The following is a 25,389-nucleotide window of genomic DNA, read 5'->3' as shown; positions in this document are numbered from 1 at the left end:
GGAAGTGCCTGATGAGGCTGTCTGATGATGTGTTGAGTATCACCAGAGATGCACTGCCAAGAGGATGATCTGATAGTGAATACAACAGTTCCACAGCCTGACCATTTCTGTACAAGGAAGAATGGACCAACCTCCTCCCCCGTTTGTTGATGCAGAACACTGCTGTCATGTTGTCCAACACAACTTGAACATGATGGGTTCAAATGAATAATAGGAATCATTTGCAGGCCTCATGGACTGCACTTAGCTGCACAAGATCTATGTGCAACTGGGATTCTCAGTGGGTCCATGTACCTTGTGCTAGTGGAGGAAGGACAAAGGGGACACCCACACACAAGATAAAAAGATAGGGGAGCAGATCCCTAGCTGGCATAATTGTCATAGCTTCATTGACATCAATGGAGATAAGCCAATCTACAGCAGCTGATGATTTGCCCCAAAATATAGTGTGTGTCAGAGCCTCCATTTTTTCAGACGTTCAGCTCAGATATAATGAAAGTCGGGAAATTTCCAAGTTTAAATGCAACAAATAATTCATTTTTGTTGTAAACCCTACTGAATTAATCACTACATTTTCACCGTTTAAAAGAGAGAACAAACACATACAGTGCAGCAACCCCTTCCCTCCCCTAACGTGAATGTCACCAGAGACCATTTTTTCCAGATGAAAAATTTAAAGGCAGAAATATGTGCAAAGAAAAAAGTTCCAAGGGAGAATAGTGTCTCTTATCACCGATTTTATTCTGGCTACAGCTCTGAAGAACTTAGCGTACATGAGGGAAGCAACTGAATTTCCATATTTGACACTCCTTGGAGAGACAGTATAATGGATACGTGAATTCAGAATACTTTAAAATAACCCCTTATATCTACATCATCTTGGATAAAATCCAGAATAAGTGGCAAAGTGGCAAAAGAGGACACATTTCTGGTAGTACACCATCCAGAGGAAAATAAATCACAATATCAATTGTAAATCTTCAGAAACTGAACATTACAGGGATTTTAGCATAATAGAGAATTACTTCAGAGGGACAGCCTTCAGAGTCTCACTTTTGTTTTTCAATATCTAGGCCAATTGTTCTCAACCTGCAGCCCAATCAGCACACAGTTGTGTCCCATGTGACATCCTCAGGGCGATACAGACAGTATCTATATTGTGTGGATGCAGCGCACATTAACAGAGAGAGAGCTGCATATGCAGCCCACAATGATAAATAGATTGAGAACTACTGACCTAGGCATTCAACTTTAGAGCCTGGATGTAAAGAACAACAGACACTGAGAAAAAAAGACAAACTGTAGCTGAATAACGGAATCTTAAACTGACATTAACTGGTCTATGAATAAAGACAAACGACCACAGTGCTCTGCTACCAGGATAGTAACTCACTCTTTCCTAACAGACCTTTCTTGAGGCTTGGATAATCAGAGGAAGCATAATTTAACAAAATGTACTACAGTACTCAGAATGCATCTGTCACTTTGAACAGGGGTCCCTTGAAGTGACTGAAGACTGTTACAAATTTCTCTAGCAATTGTTATAATGGACAAAGCACCTTTAAACAGGGCCCGTTCTCGATGAAATGTTCCATCACTGAACCTATCTGTTTTGTTGTTCAGCTTACCCAGTTTTGCTAGTATTATCTGATGCTTATCTTTCCATGAGAGAATCCTCAGTGATTCTTGAGCCTGGTCTCCCTCTGCTTGTTCAGATAAACTACAATTGAATGTAGTTTGTTCTTATTAGAACAGGAAACTTAAGGGAGGTAATAGTGTTTTAACACAGACCTGAGGGACCACTGACCTAGTACCTATTCTGTCTCAATGACAATTTGCTACCTTTTTAGTAGAAAATCTATTATTGTGAAACAATTCCTTCAAGAAACAACAATTTTAACAGGTTTTTTTTGTACAAGCTCTTCAACTCAAATACTGGGCATGGTTTTCTGACTTATAATACTTTTCACTTTCATAGCACCTGTTAAAGATTTCAGAGCACTTTTCAAACCTTCAGATTCAGAAAACCTCTGTGAGGTACAGTATTATCCCCATTTTACAGATGAGAAAAAACAAGGTACCAAGATGTATTAAGAACTGACTTCCTCAGGTCATGCAGATAGCGAGTGGCAATGCAAGTAATAAAAGGAGTTAAAGTGACATGCATAGTCCTGTGTTTTCTCTCTCTAGACCAGGAATCCACTCTGTATGACTTCCTTTACTTAATAAAGGGTTTGGATTTACAGTTTAAAAGATTCTAAGATGAACTTCCAGCTCCACAATTTATCAGTGTACCACATACGTCCTATCCATCAGGAAAGGCAAGTGTCTGTGGTGGTGGGGCAGGGAGAGAACAGCAAAGCAAGGCACAATATTTTTTCCTCCAAAAACCCACCTCCATGAGGGGAGTAGCTCCCAGCGCTGGTGCACTGTCTACACTGTCACTTTACAGCACTGAAACTTGCAGAGCTCAAGGGGGTGTTTTTTCACACCCCCCAAGCGAGAAAGTTGCAGCGCTGTAAAGTGGCAGTGTAGACAAGGCCTAAGAGTGAAAGCCCAATATTCAGTACAACTCTTACAATTATCAAGCTCATAAAAATGTAGATTTGAACATATTAAAATAAACCTTGCTAAGACAAAGGACCACTGTACCATGGAATGTCGTCATTTAACCATATTAACCTTCTCCTGTGCCCCATACAAACATGGTGGTAAGGACTGCTCATAGGAACATGTGGTGCTGCACAGAAGTTTGAGATAAAACTCCAAGATGTGCTCTAAATACTCTCTTACATTTATGGGGGTAAATGTAAAAGGCTTCAGAAAAGATCTTCGGGAGGACTAAGACATTTAAAATCCTGTACTGAAAATATCTTTTAAAGCAATAAAAGGTGTGTCTGTAACAGGCCTCTCTGAATGTCAACTTTTATAACACCAGTGTTTGTATTTCATTGGCATGTAAGGACCCCAGTCAGGGAGGAGGGATCAGCCATGCTAGGTACTACACAGACACAACAAAAAGATGATCCCTGCCCCAAAGAGCTCATCATTTAATTAGAAGTTGAGAAACAGGTGAACACATCATTACAGCTGGGGGGAACACAAGGCAACAGTGACACGAGAAAGCAGCAGTTACAGCACATTATTTGCCTGGTCATTTTTGCTGCTTATGTGATTAAAACACACACTAAAATGAAGGGTACAGAGAGGAACACTGAAGGTTGCCAAAAATCTGTATGGAGATATTCAACGTGAAATATAAAATCTTCCAGCCAAGTGTTCTTTACTGGCTGATGTCTTGGCCTCTGCTGCAACAGCTGCATCTATTTTGGACAAGATATAGTTGGCCTTCTGGAACGTGTAAAAACACATGGCTCATCTATGCGCCTCTGATCCAATGCTGGGAGTTCCACTCTGCCCTGAGAACATCTCCTTGAGCTAGGTTCAGAGGGAGACCCAGCCCTTTAGTCCAGGCATTAGGCTTCTGACTCAAATCCTAGGAAGAAATTGTGTTTTTAGCTACCAAACCAAAATATTCAGAAAAGAACATCTCCCCCAACAACCAGGTCAGATTTTTCAAGGTGATATGATCAGGAGCTCTTTCACTTCTACAGAAGAAGACAGCAGAGAGAAAGATGACAAGAAGCGGTTTTTGCTTTTTAGGGCTCCCCCCCTTGAACCGTATCAATTTTCTCTTTTTTGCATTTGTTCCCAAGTGCCACCTTGCCTGGAAACCACAGGACGGCTACCCTGTGCTACTGCCGTGCTACTGAAGTTACACTCCTATTCTTAGCACAATGAGAGCTAGTGCAAGTAGGTCTGCTCAAGCTGGGAATCACACCCTCAGCTCTAACCGTCGACGTAGCCTTCAAGGCATCTGGTGGAACAGTCTGAGCCATGCCAGTGGAACTGTGGGCATGTCTGCATTGCAGCTGAAAACCCGTGGCGGCCCGTGCCAGCTGACACAGGCTCAAGGGGCTCAGGCTAAGGGTTTGTTTATTTGTGGTGTTGATGTTCAGGCTCGGGCTGCAGCCCAAGCTCTGGAATCCTCCCACCTCACAGGGTCCTAGAACCCAGGCTCCAGCCCAAACATCTACCCCGCAATTACACAGCACCGCAACCCGAGTCCCACAAGACCGGGTCAGCTGGTCCAGGCCAGCCATGTGTCTTCAATTGCAGTGCAGACACACCTTGTGTGGCTGGAAAGTATGTGCAGGCATTACATGGCCTGCAGAGGAAGAGGGCTTATGGAGGCTAATGCTCCTTGTGTTCCTCAGGGGGCAAATCCTATCGCTCTAGTGGAATAGGGAGAACAAGTCTGCCTGAAGTAGACTGTGCCTCTCAGCAGTATCTATCACTGGTTTTGCCTTGTGCTTATAGGGCAATTTGATGGCACTCTCTCTCTCTCTCTCAGCCAAACAATACCTCAAAATCAGGTGCCCGGGAGCAAGCTGTACTTCCTAAACTAGAGACCCATTTTGCATCTTGTAAATTTCCTTGATGTGAGCAGCCCTGTTTTTGGGGGCAGTTCCTTGGGTTCTCTCAAGACTCAGGGTGAGGAAGAAAAACAGGAGCAGGAATAAATATATAGGACAGGTGGAATGAAGGCATGTGGAGAGAAAGGGAGTATCACTGACAGATATACATGCTCCACCCCACCGAATCACCACCACAGGCTGCAGAGACGAGAGGGAAACAATGAGAAGTCCATTCAAGCTGCTGGTGTGGAGGCAGGCCATGCTGATGCTCTGTTACATGAGTAGATTCCATGGCTGATAGTCCAGCTACCACATGGTTCACAGGCACAGAGCATTGGTGAGGATGGTGGGTGTGTATTTAAAAGAAAAATTACCATTGAACATGTCACACTAACAAGGTTCAGCAAGAAATGAATGATCTTTAAACATTTCTGAGAATGCAGAGACAAAAATCAAATGTATGTAATCTCACTGAGATACAGAACATCTTCTCTTTGAGAATACAGCAAATTCTTTTGACAGTAAAAGCTTTGTTATCCAGCATGTTGAGTGAATGGGGGGTCCCAGATAATCAAAAAGTCCCATTAACTAAGAGTTATACTTACCAGTGGAATACCAATTTTCAAAGAATTAGAATACAATAAAATAAATAAAGTATAAAATAGCACACACGTCCTCACCAATCCCATAGTAGCACTGCACTGTGGAGTGGTTAGTTTTTTGAAGCACTTCAGTGTATACAGGTAAAGTTTTCTATATAGTAGGTTATCTTATGACATTACATATCACTATGCGCAGCACAGGGTGAACATCCAGATCACTAAAAACAAACTTAACACTAAAATTGTACTGAACATAATTTAATCTTTCTTTGATGATTCAGAAGGCACTTCAGGATCTTGCAGTGCCTGAGGGTCATTATTATCAACATCAATTATCACTGTAGATGTAGAAGGTGTAGGAGATTGGGCTGAATCTGTAATGACCTTATGACACACCCTGGAAGCTGCTTTTTTGAATAAATCCCTGAAAGCAGTTTGCTTACTTGTCTTCTGCTTGTTTTGCATAAAAGCACAGTGCAGAATGTGCAATTGATCAACCTCCTGGGCAGTATACTAGTCCCAGTTACTAGATTGAAGATTTGTATTGGGAGATAACAGAAATGCTGGTTAATAGAGCTTTCCAGTTGATAAAGCGCCGGATAACAGAGATTTTACTGTATTTGTTTTGGAGTTCTTTACTATCTACCAAACAGCAGCAGTAATAATTCTGATAGCACAGACGCACATTAGCCAATACGTCTGTAACAAAATTATATGCAATCCCTTTCATTTTGTAACTGGGCTGGGCAGGAGAATGTGCTTACACTGAGCTGTAAACTGTGAATCTCATTTGAACAGAGTAATCATCATGAGCAAAATTAACCTATCAACATCCCCTGTAACCATGGTGACAAGAGCTGATTTTAGGCTTTATATAATGAGGTTATTGTACTCTGGAGGTTCTACCATTTCGAAGTCTGTTTTATAATCACTTGGGGCAACATTCACTCTGTGGATTCCATTTGAACTTCTCTTCTACATAACTCAAGTTTCCCTATGTGAAAGGATCTGTGAGACTCCAGAATTGTAGAATAAATACCAGAAATGCTTCCTTTTATAAACAAAGTTTGTGACATTTTTTGTTTAAAACTGATCTAAATATCACATAGACAACTTTTCTATGTAAACTTGGCAGTTAATTCTACTCCTAGGACCAAAGGACCAAATCAACAGAAGTAAGCAATAACAGAAAAATTGGACAAGCTAATTTAATGTGTTGCGAGGATCAGTACATTAAAGATTGTTAGGCACTTAGAGAACTATTGATCAAAAGCACTATGTAAGAAGTAGGTGGTATCATCATTATTTAATTTTTGTTTGGTTTCGGGGGTTTTTTTGTTTTTGGCCTTGGGGCACTTAACACCATTATCCTTTGGTCTGCTTTGACTTCCCCTACACCACACATGAATGAATTAATGGAATATGTATTCTACACAGTATTTTAGATACTAACCTGCAAAAAATAATTGTAAAAGATGGAGAAAAAATTCCAGGATACTTACTCCAGTACTGACTAGCGACAGCATAATTCTTTCATTTAAGGCTAATGTTTCTCCTTGCTTCATCTTGATCCTCTTCTTATCTAAACATTTCATTGCATACCTGAAAATATTAATAATTCAGAAAAGCATATTGGAAAAGGTCTCCCACCCTCAATATTTTTCACCAACAATCCATGCCATCTATATAGAATAGATATATATATATTTACAGTATATTGAGCAGAGTCTTTAAAGACTTGCATCTATATCAGAAATCTCGAAATAGCATCTAGACAGATGGTACGTCTGTACTGAAATCCAAGGTGAGATTGCAGCTTGGATAAACATGCCCAGGCTAACTTTACCCAGGCTAGCATGAATAAAAATAGCAGCATCAATGAGGAGGTGCGTGCATCAGAGCAGACTAACACTGCGAGTAGGTACATGCTTGTACGGCCTGCACAGAAGCCTGTGCCACCATATCTACAATGCTATTTTTGGCAATGCTAGCATGGCTAAAGCTACGGCAAGTATGTCAGAATGCACTGTAAACATACCCATAGAGAACAACTCCAACATCTTCCTAGCATTGAAACATTATTCTCAATCTCCTAGTAGAGAGGTTTTCCTAGGATACCTAAATAACAAAGTCTAAGGTGGCCAGCATCCAGACACCAGAGTGATCAGGGAATCAGAAAAACACAGGTTAGATAAAGATAGCTGGAGTCCATTTTTCAATATCCACAGACCAGGATTTGGAGTACGAGTTAACAGGAATGTTTACATGGACCCTATTCTGATTCCATATGAATCTGTGCTTTCACCTCTACCCAGAAGAGGCCTGCTAGGTTCGGACATTTTTTAAAAAAAGGAAAATGGTTTGTTTTCTACTACACAACAGATGGCCGGAGATACAAGAGAAGGCTTTTGTGTCTATCTTCTCCAACAATATATCATGACTGTATGGCGTTTTTAGACATGGAACATGAGTGTTGAATGTTTTAATGAAGAACAAGAGCACAATGACATGGATCCCAACAAGTCTATGAATCGGAGAGCAATCTGCTAAAAATTGGCTTAAACTGGGGCTAAGCACATTGTCAGTGGCACTACAGGTAAAAGGCTCAGGATGTTCATCTGTAGAAACGCTCACCCAGTCAACTCAGCAATTACCAACACACTTAGGCAGCTCTTGTAATAAACTAAAGCTCCTGATGTGCCTGGAGCTCCTGTATGCCCAAGGGTTGTGCAAACCTGGTATCTCTGAAAAGTGGGTTCACTATAGATATATATAAGACTAGATTCTAGCTTATCCAGCTCAGGTGTGCTGAGAGAGAGTGGGGGAAGAAGTAGGGAGCCCTTTCATTCCAAATCCCCCTTCTCCCCATCCCAGATGACCAAGGCACAATGGTGACCCTAGTTCTCCAAGTACAAAGGGGTCCGGCTAGCACATCCAGCAGTGTTCCGTGTCTCCAAAGAAACATGGTCAACTGGACCAAAGGCATGAACAGGATCCTGAACCTTTTCCTCCATATGTCTGTCAGCCTCTGTCAGTAAGTGCCAGGAGATCATATGTTGCATCTTTTACCAGAAATGAGTTCCATTAAGCACAGTGTCACTGCCCTGCCCCTCCGCCTCCCTCGCCCTTCAGTGCTCCTCCAGAATTCTCAGCGCAAGCCAGGAGTGTGTCATTTAAAAATATTCTTTATAGAAGTGCCATATCAAGTTACAGGATAATGTACATGTTTAACAACAATCCAGAGAGTGCGTGCTCTCTGTAGACAGAAGGCCTCAAAGCAGCCCTGCTTTGCAACCCACCACATACCATCGGTACTCCAGACAACACCAGCAAAGCTGGGTCATGTGTATGGAGCACGCACACATTTTACATTTCTAAGCCAGGAATGTGTGTTTACCACAGATGCTCTTGTCCTTGGTTTCTGTGCTACGTTAGGAAGTTTTAAAATTACTTTTAACACAGCCTTTTTAACATTAGCCCTTAATTGTCCCTTGGGGCTACTGACCTGGGCAAATGATCTGGGGTCATATAAGGCTAGTTGATGTCAAATACCTCACTTCGTCATTCTGACATAGCACCACTATGTTCTCTTCTGAGATATGCTGCTTTTAAGACTAAGTTGGCTTCTGTTTACACTGCTCTTGGAGGAGCTACTTTGGGAGCAGCCTCAGTTGTCTGTTTCTGGGTTAGTGGAACACCAATGGCATTTACCTTGGCGGGATGGCTTCTCAAAGTCCTTGCAGACAGATAAGTGCAGCAGAGGCAGCCATCTAGAGTGAATGGGATTTAGATTAGGGATGGGTGAACAGGTTTGGATAAAGTAAGAACTAACCCAAACCTCTACCCAAAAGATGAACCTAACCTAAAGCTTTACTTCAGGTATGGAAAAGTTTGGCTGACTTTTCTGCTCCTATCCCCATTACCTTTCTCTATTCTTCTGCCTCTGCGCTTCATGGAAACTGGTGGGAGGGAAAGGAAGGGGAGGGACATCTTTTGCTTCCCTTATTGGTTCTGAGTTCCTTAGTTTAGGCATTCAGGCTTCTTCAGAGAAAGCGACTGGGCAAATGTGCTAACTCTATCTCTGAGGTGGAAGCCTATTTAGTGTGGCTTTTGTCCAAAAGAGATGGATATCATTTACATTTCTGTGCCTGCCCTACAGACTACATGGCAGGCTCATTTTATAAATCTCAAACTAAAAAAGAATAAATCAATATGTGCATAAAAGTACTGCAACAGGAATGAAGATATTAATAGTATTATTGAAATAAATACTTGAGGTGAAAGTCGCCGCTGAAAGATTAAACATGAAAGTCATTTCAGGGGACCCTTCGCTTGTTAATAGCTCAGAGTCAGGATCTAAAAGGTATTGGGCACTCACTATTCCCACTAAACCCAATGGGAACCACGAACACTCGACACCTCAGGCATCAGAAATGCTATGTGGAATTATCAAAGAAAGATCCCTGGGTTCAAATGGGTAGGAGAGTAGGTAGACCGAACCATGTGGAAAACCCATGCTATGTCCAGAAAATCAAAGCTGACCATGTGATGGAAGAATTGTGCCTAATAACCAGGGGTTCTCTATGCAGCAATTAGGAGTTGTGTGTGAGTGGCAATGCCAGAGAAAGCAAATGGTTTGATTTGGGAACTTGAACCCAGAGATGTGTTTTAGCTGCAATTCTAACAACGGAGCACCAACTGTCAACTAGAAGCAACCACTGCTGCCGTTTTTTCCTTCAAAACCCCTTCTTGGGAGTGTAAATAGTTTTAATTATATAGATTTAGGACACTGTATTCTTAAACTGCCCACACATCTCTATCCCAGGGCTTAATCCTGAAATGCGCTGAGCACTCCAGGCCCTGAGCCAGCAAAGTACTCAAGTACACCCTTCACTTTAAGCACATGAGAAATCTCCTGTGACTTCAGAGGGACTATACAAGTGTTTTCAGTAAGAATATGCTTAATTGTTTTGCAAGACTGGGGCCTGAGTGTCCAGCATTTTGGAGGATCAAACTTCCAATGAGACTTTAAGCCACTCCATAAATTCAAACTCTTCTTCAACTGACTGGACCTTAGGACAAAACTCTATTACACAATTTCATGATACAATCTAAGCTGATCATTCCGCTCTGTGGAGATTTTGTAAAAAATTCAGAGTTTTTTTCCTTATATACTTTAGAGTTTATATTTATCATTAAAACACAGTATAGAACTTACATTTTTCCAGTGTCCGCTTTTCTGCAACCATATACTTCACCGAATCCCCCTCGCCCAATTATTCTATGTACACTAAAGTCATTCATGGTCAGCTGTGAATTCAAAACACACAAATTTCATTTTCCAATGCCCAGAACCTTTACCCTTTACAATCTCTAAATTCATTTGACATCAATGTATTAAAGTGGATGTTTGTTCTTTATTTTTTAGTTTTATGGTTTCACTACCCGTTTTCAGAAAGTTGCTCTCTTAGGGCTTGTCTACACTACCGCACAGGGTCGATCTAAGATACGCAACTTCAGCTACGTGAATAGAGTAGCTGAAGTTGACGTACTTAGATCTACTTACCGTGGTGTCTTCACTGTGGTAAGTCAAGAGCTGACACTCTCCTGTCGACTCCGCTTGCGCTCCTCATTCTGGTGCAGTACCGGAGTCGATGGGAGAGTGCTTAGTGGTCGATTTATCGCGTCTATACTAGACGTGATAAATTGACCCCTGCTGGAATGATCGTTGCCCGCCGATCCAGTGGCCAGTGTAGACAAGCCCTTAATTGTTTATGCTCCCCTATGTCTGCAAGCACTAGAATCTGGGGAGGTCATAGAGATGGTATTTACAATAGCCAAGATGACAGGACATGAAGGCCTGGCTGAGGATTTCAATGGATATGAAACCAAGACAGCAGCTTTCATGAGCAACGTTGCCTTGCAGACAAAGAAATTGTGGGAGTAAAACACTTTAGGACTAAGGGATGAGGCCAAGAATATACCAAATGGAGGCAAGTAGGTCTGAGTTTTGAAGGGAAAAAACAGAGGGAGACAGAATAGTACTTGGGTTGGCGTCTCCTGCCAAAAAGTAGTGCTCAAACAATCTGTTTCCTGTAACTACCTATTTCAAAACCACAAGGCTTTTAAGTCATGACAGGCAGAGAAGGTAGCCAGGGAGGAATCATTAATGGTGCTGGGAGGTTATGTACATCAAAGAATAGAATAGCATATTAGAATAATACTCATTGTTCTTCTTAATAACGTCTTTTAAGGAAAAGTATTCTTTAAAATCTAACATTTTCTTTCCTACATCGGCTTTTGACAATATAAATGTAATTACTTACATGAATATTTAGTTCTACATTTTTCCATTGACAAAATCTAGTAAACTTGTCACTGTTAAAAAAAAAAAAATTTTAAGTTAAGTTAAAAGGTTATCCAATAGAATTACAGAAAGTATTGTGAAAAATGCCAAGAACTCTAGTTTTGAAAATTAAATTCAGCACAAGGTAATTTATGAAGATTAAAATTGCCATTTAAAAAATTCACTGATTAGCCATCTTTTATGCTTGTTTTAATTTGGCATGTTTCTTAGCAACTCACTCTCAATATGTTTTGTTTAATAACAAGTTATAAAATATATCTGATTATTTTCTCTCTTCAGTTATGAATACATCCATATTTATTTACATAATTTCCTTTAGACCCTGTTTCTAACAGTCAATTTTTCAGGAAATTAAAAAAAATATTTCAACTGTATCACAAGCAAGATAATTAAATCAGAAAGTATGCAATGTAACTTCAAATTGAATTAACCTTAATATACACCAAGGAATAATGTAAACCTATTTTATCCTGAAATAAAGAAGATGTCAATACTATTGAATGTTGTTACAGGATAATTGTCTTCTGCTGCTATATCAGTTATAAAATGTTTATTTTCAGGGTAGGAAAAATTGATCTTATGAGGACATTATGTTGGCTACATAATCTGATATATCATTTGTCAGCAGTAGATTAGGGGCCAAATCTGTGCACTTTACTCCCACCAGTAGTCTCATTAAGGTCAATAGCATTATTCAGATGTGTAAGATTAACTGGTTTTGCCACCTTACATTTCCTTACAATTACTGTTTAGTTGTAAACCGTTTGGGCTACACACTAGAATTGCTGTATAGCTCACCCCCATAAAATTGTAGTTTACTTGTAAGAGTATCACCGAGATGAATGGAGTTAGAGACTTTCAGACTTTTAAAAGATCAGACTGTAAGAAGTCCATTATTACTGTTATGTGGTGCAGTGGAGTGGTCCACTAATTGTGTGATCTGAACATCCTTACAAGTTCAGTCACAACTACACTACATACAATACTGGGATATCCTGATATTTAACATGATACATGTATCAAGGCTAGTTCTTTGGAAAAGCTTGCTGATAATACACTATTAACTAAACAATTCTACCCTTATTTTGCAATAATACTCAAGGGACCAGTCTAACTGCAGGAGATTACACAGTAGTTCCTATAGTATATAGATTCATACCTTTCCATAAATTTTTGAAATATTTTTCCTCGGAGACTATCACAAATTTCTTCTATGTATGGCTAAAAAAAGATACAAAATGTTATTTAACTTTTCAGTGTATGATAAACTGAACATGCAACACTGTCCAGTGAAAATAAATTACATGTTTAGGCTCCAGCATCCTGAATGCCCACAGAAAGGGGGCCCTAAGTAACTGCAATACGTTATGGTGACTTTCCTGGCTTATGGTCTGATCCAGCAACGAAATTCAGCATTGCCTTGACTTTAAGCATCTGAAGATAAGCATTTGCTCAAGGGCTCTTCTGAATTAGAGGCTTTAGCATCTTCCTGGGAGGGATTGGAGAGAATTTTTCAGTCTTTGCCCATGGACCAACAACAGGAAATGAGCATGGAAACTTTATGGATTAATCACCAGAATGATCAGGCTGAGAACACTGCTTCTCATTTATTTAAATTAAATAACAAAGTTTAGAATTTATGGTGAACGCTGTGAAACTCAAAGAGCAGTCAGCACAGGAACACCAAGATAATCTTTCCTTATTAGAGCTTCTCTCTTCCCTCTCCTTTATTTCCTCTACCTTGCTACCAGCAGCTTTCATTCACAAGTGGCCTATTTGAAAGAGGAGCACCATTACTTGGTTTGACATAGTGTGCAATGATTTCAAATCCCAACTCAATTACCAGTGACTACATGAGATCTAACGTAGACAATACAGATACCACTTTGTCAGTCTCTCTGGTTCTAACATCAAAGATAATTCACTGATACAGTAAGACCATCAAGCAGGTTTAATATAACAGTACTTTAAATGCTGCAATAAATGCAATTACTATAAAAGTACAGCAAATTAATTTAAACCTGCAGTCACTGCCATATCGCATAGGTTCATATTAACAAAAAGCCAAGACATTCAGCATTAAAGCAAAAATTAATTTGTCTAATTATGTTATCTAACTTTAATTGGAGTGTCCTTGCTTAGGTCAGTTTGTGTTAGAACTGTAATAATATAGAAATACCTATTTCACCTTCAATTTGTTTGAATAAATAAAAAACATTAAAGGTGCACTTTTCAAACCAATAAACCAAAATCCATTATTTACTTTGGTGCTAAATTTGTGGACACAGAAATCCTATAATTCTAAAATCCTACAACATTTATAGAATTTTAGAGAAAAGTACTCTAATTTCTGTAGAGGACAAGTAGCCTTTTTCAGAATGTAATTTCCCACTGTATTTAGAATAATGAAAGAACTATAAATTGGCACCAGCACCTAAAACCCTCATGTGAAACAGCAATATTGCTAACTCCAGCCATGTACTCTTATACCTCAAAAATATGGTGCTATATAATATAGTTAGCTAGAGGCAAAAGGAAGGACCCACTAAACAGAAAGGTATCTGCATTGCTATGCTTTTATATTTCTGAAACATTCAGTTGAATTCTGTACTTCATGACCTGATTTATGTTGAAAGGAAGCATAAGGTCCTGATGTAAAAGGGATTTATTGTAAACTATATTTAAAAAATGTAATTTACCAGTGGTTGGCAAAGCAACTGTAGCCCATTTTCACTTAGAGCATCTATGTGAAATTCCTCACACTCTGCTAATTGGGTTACCTAGAATGCACTTGGAACCAGCATATGAAAGCATAGATCCGAGTGGACTGTGACCTGAATTTCTAGGACAATGTGTGAAAAAGCAACACTACCAAGCGGTTAACTGAAACTGGGTACATATTTTTAATTGAATTTCTTCTATTTTGAATGAAAGTTTCACAGTTATCTAAGAAGCCCTCAGTGAGAGAAACTAAGGGCTAAGTCATGCAAGGTGCTGAGCACTCTGACCCCAAACCAGAAAAACACTTGGCACATGCTTAACTTTAATACCCTTATGTATTCCCATTCCCTACTCATATGCTTACACCCACGAGCCTGCTTAAATGCTTTCCTGGACTGGGGCCAGAGCTCTCAGCACCTTGCAGATCAACAGTCACAGGTGGGGAGATGGATTGACCTCATGCCCAAACGCCAACTGGCCAACGTGACTCTCTCCTGCTGCCACAAGCCGTCAAGGGATGAGGATTTCTTTCAAACACTGCTAGTCTGCTGGGATACTCCTCAACCATAGGCATAAAAACCACTGATCTCACCAAAAAAAAGCTATCTGTAATAACTGTTCCTTCTAAGAAGTTTTCCATATGATTTTGGAGGAAAACAGGAATAAAATGTTAATATTAGAACCCTTCAGCCAGTAAAGTTATAGAGCAGTTAGTAATCTTTTCAAAAATGTACTCTAAGACTCTTCTGGCTAAAGAAGACTAATCTACCATTTTTATTATCTTTAACAAGAGAATGAAATTAGAAACATTCTCTGATTATTATATACAGAAATCTTTCTCTGTATCATTTTTTTTTAATTGACTTCTGAAATACAGTATAAAATTCCTGTCATAACTGTAATTATAATATGTATATAAGGGAAGTTTCCTGAAATTGCTTACGTTCAAATAATTAAATAAAACCCAGACACTCCAAGTGCTTTCATCTCACCTGAAAAAGACTTGGTGGCACTTGTTTCTTGGCAAGGTGAGTTTGTACATGATCTACAGCTTTCTTTGAGAATGGCTTCGGAAAAATAAAAAGTAAGATTTTAGACAAACAGCTGGAAAAGAGATATTTAGGTTCTTAATTATTGAGGTCACAATAGCAGTTTTTAACTAAAAAGGAATGTTGCTTATATGAAAAATACACAAACTTCAAAATGAATGTAACTTAGTGTCCATTAAGCATCCTGTTGCAAAACACTTTGAAAGTTATGCCCATCCCTATTTCCAAGCCAAAAAAAAAAAAAAACCCAAGGTCCCAGATCATGCCATGCGTGATGGAGACCATCCATCAAGTAACTGCAAGGCACAGGAACACAGAACACATGAAACCACCAACTGCTTCTTTGTATTCCCCGTTTTAAGAAAAATGTACACTTACATCCCAATCCTGCAGGTGTACATGCTCACCTTCAGGCACGAGTAGTCCCATTCCCTTCAACAGAATTATGTGTAAAGCGAAGCATGGGCATAAGCACTTGCAGATTCAAAGTCTTACATAACAGGATAAATTTCTCTCTGGCTCAAATCATGTCATTATTGTAGATTATCCACTCTTTCAAATAAGGCTATGCTTTACAAAGAGTGACAACCGAGTTAGTAGACACTGCTATCATAATAGATTGCTATTGTCACACTTTGAGCAGCGTTTTGTGTAATTCCCTGTCAGACTTTCATCTACTCACTGTCCTTCCATTATTAAATATTTTACAGAATTTAAAGTCAAAGGAAACATTAAAATATTACAATAATAGAGTGAAACTGCAGCATACATACATGTGAGCAAGACAGCAGCTCTTTCATTATGTATGTGTCATAAATCTGCCGACTTCTGCTAAGACGTTCCTCCTCAGAATCCAGTTTTTCATAGTCTTTTATCTGTAACATGGGGGGGAAAAAAAAGGAATCAGTCAATTGAACCTATTTCTAAATCTTTACACTGTCTGAGGAAAGAAAGATTCTTCACTGTGGTAGACACCTTATTTCCCTTCATCTCTTGCCCAGGACAAGTTTGTGGAGGTGCTCGTTGCAATTCTATAGTTAAGGATGACTTCTGGATTCCAACCCAAGAAGAGATTTTCTATCCCCCTGTAACTCTTGATAGGAGTAACCAATTTGTTTGCAGACTGTGGTGCTTAAAATGGGGTATGAAGAATTTTGTTTGAAAATCTGAGAAGTTCTGGATTAAGAACATATGCACACGCCTTCCTAAACCATTAGCTGGGCTGTAAATTGTGTGAAAAAGATCAAGGAACTGATGGACTTGGCGGCTGGGGTAGGACAGGCAGAGGAGTATGTATCTGACTGAACCTTTTTGAGGAGGCCTTCTTTGTCCTTCTCCACCCAGTGAGAGCACCAATCCTGGTTCTCCTACAATGATGAATGCTGATCCCCACTTTCTGAAATGTATTTGGAGCATATGCATAAAGTAGAACCAGTAGCCTGGAAGCCAAATGAGCATCTTTTTTTATGCTGTAGGCCTTAGCAGTAGCACTTTAATATTAAGGTTTGAGGCAGCATTCAGGCCTCTCAAAGGACTCAGCTGAATCAGTTATATGAACTTCTAATCAGTTACCATGGAAAAAAAACTGTGTTTACATCAGCTTTTCAAAATATTGAGTGTGGAAAACAACTTTATATGACAAAGAGGCTACTGCACTGAAGTTCTCTTAAGAAGAGATACTGTATTATAGATATCTGCTGGAAAAAATGACCTATTTCAGGAATTTCTAGTGGCCCCTTCACAGAGGGATCTTGATTTTGGTCTTGTTTACTATAGAGCACTACACCAAAAGTTGCAATGGAAATTTAAGTTAACTTGCTTCCAGCATAGTGTTTATAATTCAATTAAATACATTAAATCTGTAGTTAGAACAACAGAATTTAGGTTAAGATATTTGAGACTATTGTACGAAAATATAAGAATGACTGGTTTACAAATTCATTGCAATTTCTACAACTTTTGTTTAGTGAGTAAGCAGCATTAGTGCTGCATAAAGAGAGGAGATGATTGCCTCAACAAGGTCTAAAAACTGCTTTAGACATGGCAGATAGTCTTAATGCTCATTCTGTGCTACAGGAACAGACTAGATCATAACAAATTTGGGAATATCCACTTGAGCACTCTCACAGAAGAGACAGTATATAAGGATAAATCTAGGTGAGGGCAACAAATAACCATGGAGACTTACAAATAGGTTTAGCTCTACCAAGCAGTAAGAAAGCCAGAGAGGAGGCACAAGATATAGGTTCTGTTAGGAACTTCGTCTCATGACAGCGAGGCCAACCCCGAAAGACCTCAGATCCATTCTGCTCTGAAGAAGAGTTTAATCAATGTAAATCGTTCAATGGGAGTATTACCGGCAAGAGACTCCTACTAGGGCATGGAGAAGGAGGAAAAGAAAGAGATAGTTTAATATCCCCAAGGGACGGCTTGTGTTTTGATCTACTGAACCTCCTCCACTTCATTCTGTGAAGAACCAGGATCCAAATGAAACACTGAGTATGAGGATTTGCACTAAATCCACCCATCAACTTGTGAATCAAGAAAATCAAAGCATTCCACGGCTGAGACTCAATCTGGCCCTTTTCAAAGCCTCTTCAAGAAGGAACAGAGCACTATGGCTTCCAGACCCACAAAGTAAAGGCTGCACAGATGATGTAGTGCCCAGTCACACATCTGTCATTGAGACAAACATTGGACAGTCTGGTGTTGGTGAGTCTCCACTTGGAGAGAACACATGGACCAGACTCTGGAAAAATATTTCATGCAGGTGGAAAAAAAAAAACAACAAGGATCCGTGATCACCACTTTAACAAGTGGAAAAACACATCTAGACTTAAGAGAAAGCAAGTAGTTCAGGAGATTTTAAATTGAAGGACATAAAACAGTATGTTTTGCCTCCATTTCAGAACACATTTTTCTTTTTGAAGTTGTCATGGTTATAGGGCAAGCAGCAATTTAGACCCCTTTGCAGTCCCTCTCAAGTGCACCCCTACAAGTAACCATCTTTTTCTCAGGGTGGAATTTCACAATTCATCCTATGCTTAAAATGGGTCTCTGGCCACATTCCCCTTTTTTATCAACTGTTATAATGACACAGGTCTAACTGTATTTGGAGCTTGTGACTAGAGACTGATTAAAGTGACACAAACATACTATTAATCCAAAGGCACATAGCAATTAGAGTACAGGGTTAAAAATAAGAAAAGCCTAAACACATAGTCTTACCTAAGCCTAGACTTTCCTTGAGAGTTTAAGAAGGTTTCACTTAACCCAGGCCCGCCAAGAACTGGGCTAGGTGAAACAGGTTGCCCCTGCAACTGCTGCCTCTCAGACATTCTGATGTTCCATTCTGTATCTCTCAAGTCACAGGTTTTCTTTTTATTCATTCCAAAGTCCCTTTGTTCATAGTTCCTGCTTGAAGATGTCCTGGGATTTTGAGTAGCGTTCCTGAAACTGACCAAACTGGCTTATGCATTTCTCTGGAGGATAACTTTAAACGGTGCATTTCTGGGATTGTCATTTTGAGCACCAAGCAATTGAATTCCGTCTACAAATTGTTCGGGAATTCCTGTAGGATTTACCCTTTACTTATCTTTTAGCCCACAAAGCAAACACTAAAGCTAGATACACAGATACAGAAATATAACAACAACAATTAATACAGATACAGTAACTCCTCACTTAAAATCATCCCAGTTAAAGTTGTTTCGTTGTTACATTGCTGATCAATTAGAGAACATGCTTGTTTAAAGTTGTGCAATTCTTTCTTATAACATTGTTTGGCAGCTGTCTGCTTTGCCCACTGCTTGCAGAAAGAGCAGCCCATTGGAGCTAGCTGGTGGGAGCTTGGAACCAGGGTCGACTGGCAGCCCCGCTATCAGCTCCCCGCTTCCCAGGCTATCAACTGCCGGCAGTTCAGCTGTCCCTCCCCGCACTGCCATGTGCTGCTCCTGCCCTCTGCCTTGGAGCTGCTCCTGGGAGCCTCCTGATTGCTGTGCAGGGGTGGGGGAAAGAAGAGTGCTAATGTCAGTGTCCCCCTCCCCCATACTCCTGCCCCCTGCTTACGCCATCTCCATAGAGCGGGGGGCGGGGGTGTTACAACAGGGCTCATGACACAGGGAGCTTGCTCGCAGCAGCTGCTGTCTCAATTTGCTGATCTACTTAAAAGGCAATGTACTTACAGTGGGGTTAGTATACTTAAAGGGGCAATGCGCATCTCTCTCTCTCACACACAGGCTGTGTGTCTCTGTCTGCCATTCTGTCTTCCCTCTCTCCATTCCTGCTGCCTTGTAGAGTGTGAGGCTACATTAACAACAATGTGTTAACCCTTGAGGGCTCAGCCGAGTACTAGTTCATCATTTAGCAGTAAGGCATTCCCTGGGAAATATCCCACCCTCTGACTTCACCACCTCAACCAAACTTAACAATCATCATTGCTGTGTACAGTATTAAATTGTTTGTTTAAAACTTATACTCTGTGTGCATATATATATATATATATAAAATATAGTCTTTTGTCTGGTAAAAAAAATTTCCCTGGAACCTAACCCCCCCTATTTATGTTAAGCTAAATGATGCTAAGCGAATCCAATTTCCCCATAAGAATTAAAGTAGCATTTTTCACAAAAATAACTACAAAGTTAAGTGAGGAGTTACTGTAATTCCCATGCTCTTCACAGAAGCGTTGCAAAATTCAAGGAGAATTTGCTGCACTCCATCTACACAGACTGAACACCACACACTCTTCAAGGGGATAAAATTCAAATAGCTTGTTGGAATAAATCCCTGTTAGATGAAGAATATGTTCTTGTGATGGGAGCTCTGAAGAGCTTTCCTCCTAAACCTGTGCATGATAATAAACTTTTATAACCACTTTAGAGTTTTTTAACATGTTCTAAGGTTGAATCAGAACCTTGAAGGATTTGGGAAAGTGTAGCACAAACACTGTCAACTCTTATTACTGGCCGACATTAGTCTCTCTGCAGCAACTGTCTAAGAATAAAGGCCACACTGAGTCACAAATGGTAAACCAATTCAACAGTGCTGGACCAACTACCTCCTTTCTTTCAATCTAGGGAAATGAGAATGTGTCATCAAGAATACCTGATTCTATTGTAGACAAGCAAGACGATATGAGACACTTATTAATATCAGATCATGTATGGCATACAAATTCAGCTAATTTTACAGGTTTATTTAACAGAACACTACTACACAGAACCAAAAGAAACATGATGGTGAGCAGAACTCACAAACTGTCATGGTTTATCTTATAACTGACATATAGTAGTAATAGCTCCCTCTTGAGTTACTGTACTGTCCCATAAATATGGTGGTACTAATGACTCATATATGATAATCCCCTGGCAGACAAATACCACAGCTCACCTTCAGAAATACGATCTGACAATATATCTTTTCAAATGCTGAAATTAGAATGCTTAAGTTACTGAGCATCTAAAAAAATGATTTTTGACAGATCTGGATGAATCACTCATCCAGATAAATGCATGATCGTGACTCACGTTGCAGTAACATACTAGATCCCTTCAGCATGGGGCCTTTTTACATCTAAGGATAATTTTTATGTAACAATTTATTCAAATTATTCTACCTGGAAAATGTGGTAAGTAAATCAAATATATAAAAATTTCAAAGCTTTCAAACATAATACTTTACTGTAAGAAATACAGCAAGTCTCTTTTTTAAATATCTAAAGGGGACTTTTCTAAAAATATGTAACAACACTTTTAAAATATTTTTAGGCAATGTTTTACTAACCCTTAAACTGCAACTTCAAATTGTTTCAAAGATAAAGAAGTGACATGAAATAACTCATGTTTCTAAATAATCTCTATACAAACTGCTATTTTGATTAGTTACTACAGTAATTTCTTAAATGTATAAACAAATGGAAATGATAGAAAAATGTATTCAGTATTCCTCTTTACAGTGAATAAAATTTCTTAACTCAAATTAGCAATTTTGGAGTGCTAAGACTTTATCTTTAGACCAATAGCAGCTTAGGAAGAAGCCATCACTTGACATTAATGACTTTGCCAGTTATTATCCTATTTTGACCGTTCTCTTTTGAGGCGGTCATGGAAGGAAAATACCAGCTTCATCTGGATTCTTCTGATATACCAGATCCCTAGTACTCTAACTTTATGTCTGGTTTTGGTACAGAGGCTGTATTAGTAGCCCTAGTCATCTATCTCCTCCTGGCAATGGAAAACACCTGACCTTATTAAATCTATCAGCAGTCTTTGATAACATTACTCATGAGGTGCTGCTTACCCACCTGCAGGATCTGTCACAAATTGATGGGACTGTTCTGCAATAGTTCTGTTTATTCTTTTATAAGAAGTCTCAGAAGATGATAGTAGGTAATTATTCATCACTCTAAGGTCCCTCTTATGCAAAGTCCTAGAGGATTATACTTTGTTGCCCCTTCTGTTCTGCATATAAGAGGCTGCCAGGGAAGTTTGAATCATTTGGAGCTGCAGTGTGAACAATACATGGATAAAACTCAACTTTACATCATCTTTTTCACAAGTGCAAGATGGTGCAGTTTGCTAATCCATGTCCCTGTCTAAATCATGCAATGGTGAAGCAAAAACATACTGGCTGAAAAACAGTCTAGACAAGACAGAGTTAATGTGGCTGGCACAGAATATTATTTACAGAAGCTGACTGTAGATGTGACTGCTTTCTCTGTTGGCGTTTCACTCCATGTCAAGTTGGTTGGCATTCTGGGGAATACATTTGGACCTTGTTTTATGGCTCCAAATTCAAATGCCTTTTAAATTGACTATAATTATTTTATAATTGGATCAGAACAACTACAAAACCAAAACTCAGTCACGTTAATGCAGCAAGCTACAAGCAGTCACACTTAATTCTTGAGTCAAGCTCTTAATTCAGCTCCAGTAGCAACTGAAAAGACTTTTTATTCTGCCATACAGAATGCTTCAGGCCAGGAAGATGCAGCAACCATTTTTGCCACAGATCTTAAAATTCTGTACACAGTGCCCTCAGCTGATCTTGAATTTCCATGCTCTGCAAAATTGTGGTAGTTTATATCTCATCTGCAGTTAATTACCTTTCATTGTTGCAGAATCCATTATGCAATTGTCACCACTACACTGATTCAACACCATGTATTCTTCTTAAGACTACTCTTTAAAACTACTAGGAAGCTTCAGTTTGTGTAGAACCCAGCAGAGCGAGATGACATGCACGTACTGCACCTGTGCGCCATCAAATAGATCCAACACTGGCTCTCAGTACTCTTCCAAGTGCATTTCAAGGTGTTGGCTTTAATCTGCACATATAAAGACCTATATTATTTGGGACTTGACTATCTTAGATATTATTTTTCTATGTACACCATTATGACAATGGATATAAACTGAAGTGTTTTTGCTGACAGTCTCTAAATGTGCATTTCTGAAGACTGGAGGCAGAATCCCTGATGGTAGAACTTGATCCCACAGTGTGACACTGTGGCCGAAAGACCTAATGCAATTGTGAGATGCACAAATAGGGGAATCTTGAGTAGGAGTAAAGAGGTTATTTTACCTCTGCCATTGGTACTGCTGCGACCGCTGCTGGAATACTGTGTTCCATTCTGGTGCCCACAATTCAAGAAGGATGTTGATAAATTGGACAGCGTCCAGAGAAGAGCCACAAGAACGATTAAAAGAATAGAAAACATACCTTATAGTGATAAAGTCAAGGAGCTCAATCTATTTAACTTAACAAAGAAGTGTTAAGGGGTGATTTGATTATAGTCTATAAGTACCTTCATGGGGAACAAACATTTAATAATAGGCTCTTCAATCTAGCAGGGGAAGGTATGATCTAATGGCTGGTAGTTATAATTAGACAAATTCAAACCGGAAATAAGGTGTAAATTTTTAAGGGTGAGAGTAATTACCTATTGGAACAATTTACTGAGGGTCGTGGTGGGTTCTCCATCATCGACAATTTTTAAAATCAAGATTGGCTGTTTTTCTAAAAGATCTGCTCCAGGAATTATTTTTGGAAGTTCTCTGGCCTATGTTATACAGGAGGTCAGACTAGATGATCACATTGGTCCCTTCTGGCCTTAGAATCTATGAATAGCAAGCTTGTCAAGCCCACATTTTTTAACTTCTGAGAACTGTGCAAGTCCACATTTTTCAGCCAACTCTTTGCTGAATGGGTCTGAACTGAGGCAGTCTTCATTTTAACTTTCTTGTCTTTTTATTTTCTGATTTCTGAGTTACTGATTAAACTATGCAGAAAAGAAGCAGGAAAATATAATAAAATTCAAGTTAAAAAAAAACACAGAGTCCTCATTCTAAAGCAATGTTACATATCTATCTTGCCTAATCCAGGTAAAGTTTCTTGAAGACAAATGGTGATATTCAGGATATTCCATATCAGCCCGTCCTCTAGATTTCAACCAATTAGCGGACTCTTACTTTGCGTTTTTAAAATAACAAAAATAATGTAAATGTATATTAAAATTGTATACATCTCTCTATAAACCTGTATGCACCACTTGTCTTCTTAGATTAGAAACGTACTAAAATGTAGGGACTGTATCAGTCTTCATATGTATATACACAAACAACAGCTGGCACAATGAGGTCAGGTCCTGATTGGTACCCCTGAGTCTACTGTCAAATAAATACTAAATAATAAGATATGCAACTAGGTATGCAACTCGGTGATGTGCAAGATATGCAATTCAGTGATGTCTATGGAGATTGCACGTGCACATCTGCAGGAAGAATACAGCCCCTAAATGCAATTTTAAAAGAAGTACACTGAAGGTTGCTCTTAAAAAAAAAATTTTAATCAATTTGTAAAGAATAAAAAAAAAACCTACAGGCCTGACAGGCCTAACAGTCCAGCCTGCAGCTTGCTTTCAGTTTCGGCTTTAGCAAGAGTCACAGCATCCAGAAATAGCTGGAAATATTTCGCTTCACTACGGTACATACAGTAACTTCACCATACGCTCAAGGGAAAAATGCATTCATGTATCTACACTATTCCAATCATAAATCATGATTCTTCCCCCTCGCTCCTCCATCAGCCTATTGGTATTTTTGAAACTTTCTTTGGGTGCATCGATCTGATAAACGCCATATGGTTAAGATTCAGTCAATATGTTTTTTCTTACATTATCGTTTTCATCAGCCAAAAGCCTGCACGCCCCAGTGGCATTACAAAACCAAAGACCAAATAAACTCAACGTGTCTTCAAGCGAAGGTATCTATTACAACTGCACTTCTTTAAGTGTTTTATTAATCCACTGTTACAGAAACACAAGAAGCTTAATAAAAAGACTTAGTCTCAATATGAAAAGGAGTACTTGTGGCACCTTAGAGACTAACCAATTTATTAGAGCATAAGCTTTCGTGAGCTACAGATCACTTCATCAGATGCATATCGTGGAAACTGCAGCAGACTTTATATATACACAGAGAATATGAAACAATACCTCCTCCCACCCCACTGTCCTGGTTTGTTTTACCTGGATTTGTGCTGGAAATGGCCCACCTGATGATCACTTTAGATAAGCTATTACCAGCAGGACAGTGGGGTGGGAGGAGGTATTGTTTCATATTCTCTGTGTATATATAAAGTCTGCTGCAGTTTCCACGATATGCATCTGATGAAGTGAGCTGTAGCTCACGAAAGCTTATGCTCTAATAAATTGGTTAGTCTCTAAGGTGCCACAAGTACTCCTTTTCTTTTTGCGAACACAGACTAACACGGCTGTTACTCTGAAATTAGTCTCAATATGTTACAGTTATACCAAATAACAGCACAGCTGGAACATAAGCCAGCAAAATAATTTCTCCTTTCAGCATTCCATTTTTTACTGTTTAAATGTGTGATCATTATCAATGTGATACCAAAGAAATCATCGTAATCTCCTTACAAGCATATATGATTTGAAAACTGTACAAAAAAAACAATTAAATACTTTGATCTAACATTCTATTTTAAAAAGCCTCTTATATATGTTTAAAAAGCTAGCGTTGTAAGATCCAAATGTTACTTATCACCATTTCTTATGAATCATTAATCTACTTAAGGAGACTGAAATGTACCAGAACTTTGCATATCATAATACATCCCCCTTTTCCTCCATTCTACCCCCCATCCAGTGC

General features: G+C 39.2%; 1 protein-coding gene across 17 annotated transcripts in view; it reads right to left on the bottom strand.

Moving 5' to 3' along the window:
- Positions 1-25,389, bottom strand: part of GRK3 (G protein-coupled receptor kinase 3) — a 123,302-nt gene that overhangs the window by 41,724 nt on the left and 56,189 nt on the right. For 11 of the 17 annotated variants that reach the window (XR_012155089.2, XM_073313103.2, XM_073313102.2 and 8 more), the window contains 6 exons: positions 15,991-16,092; positions 15,161-15,235; positions 12,607-12,668; positions 11,407-11,458; positions 10,299-10,390; positions 6,583-6,682 (listed from right to left, as the gene is read on the bottom strand). Coding sequence is in view for 16 of the 17 variants with exons in the window: in XM_073313103.2 (XP_073169204.1) it covers positions 6,583-6,682; positions 10,299-10,390; positions 11,407-11,458; positions 12,607-12,668; positions 15,161-15,235; positions 15,991-16,092 (483 nt within the window). In the remaining variant the exon portion in view is untranslated. Of the gene's footprint in view, positions 1-6,582; positions 6,683-10,298; positions 10,391-11,406; positions 11,459-12,606; positions 12,669-15,160; positions 15,236-15,990; positions 16,093-18,445; positions 19,349-19,401; positions 19,523-22,801; positions 22,851-23,159; positions 24,465-25,389 lie in introns of those variants that run through there. The other 6 variants (XM_073313109.2, XM_073313108.2, XM_073313112.2 and 3 more) reach the window with 5 other exon arrangements.

The sequence above is a fragment of the Lepidochelys kempii genome, chromosome 15, assembly GCF_965140285.1.
Source record: "Lepidochelys kempii isolate rLepKem1 chromosome 15, rLepKem1.hap1, whole genome shotgun sequence".
Classification (NCBI taxonomy): Eukaryota; Metazoa; Chordata; order Testudines; family Cheloniidae; genus Lepidochelys; species Lepidochelys kempii.
This window is presented reverse-complemented; position numbering and strand designations above follow the sequence as displayed.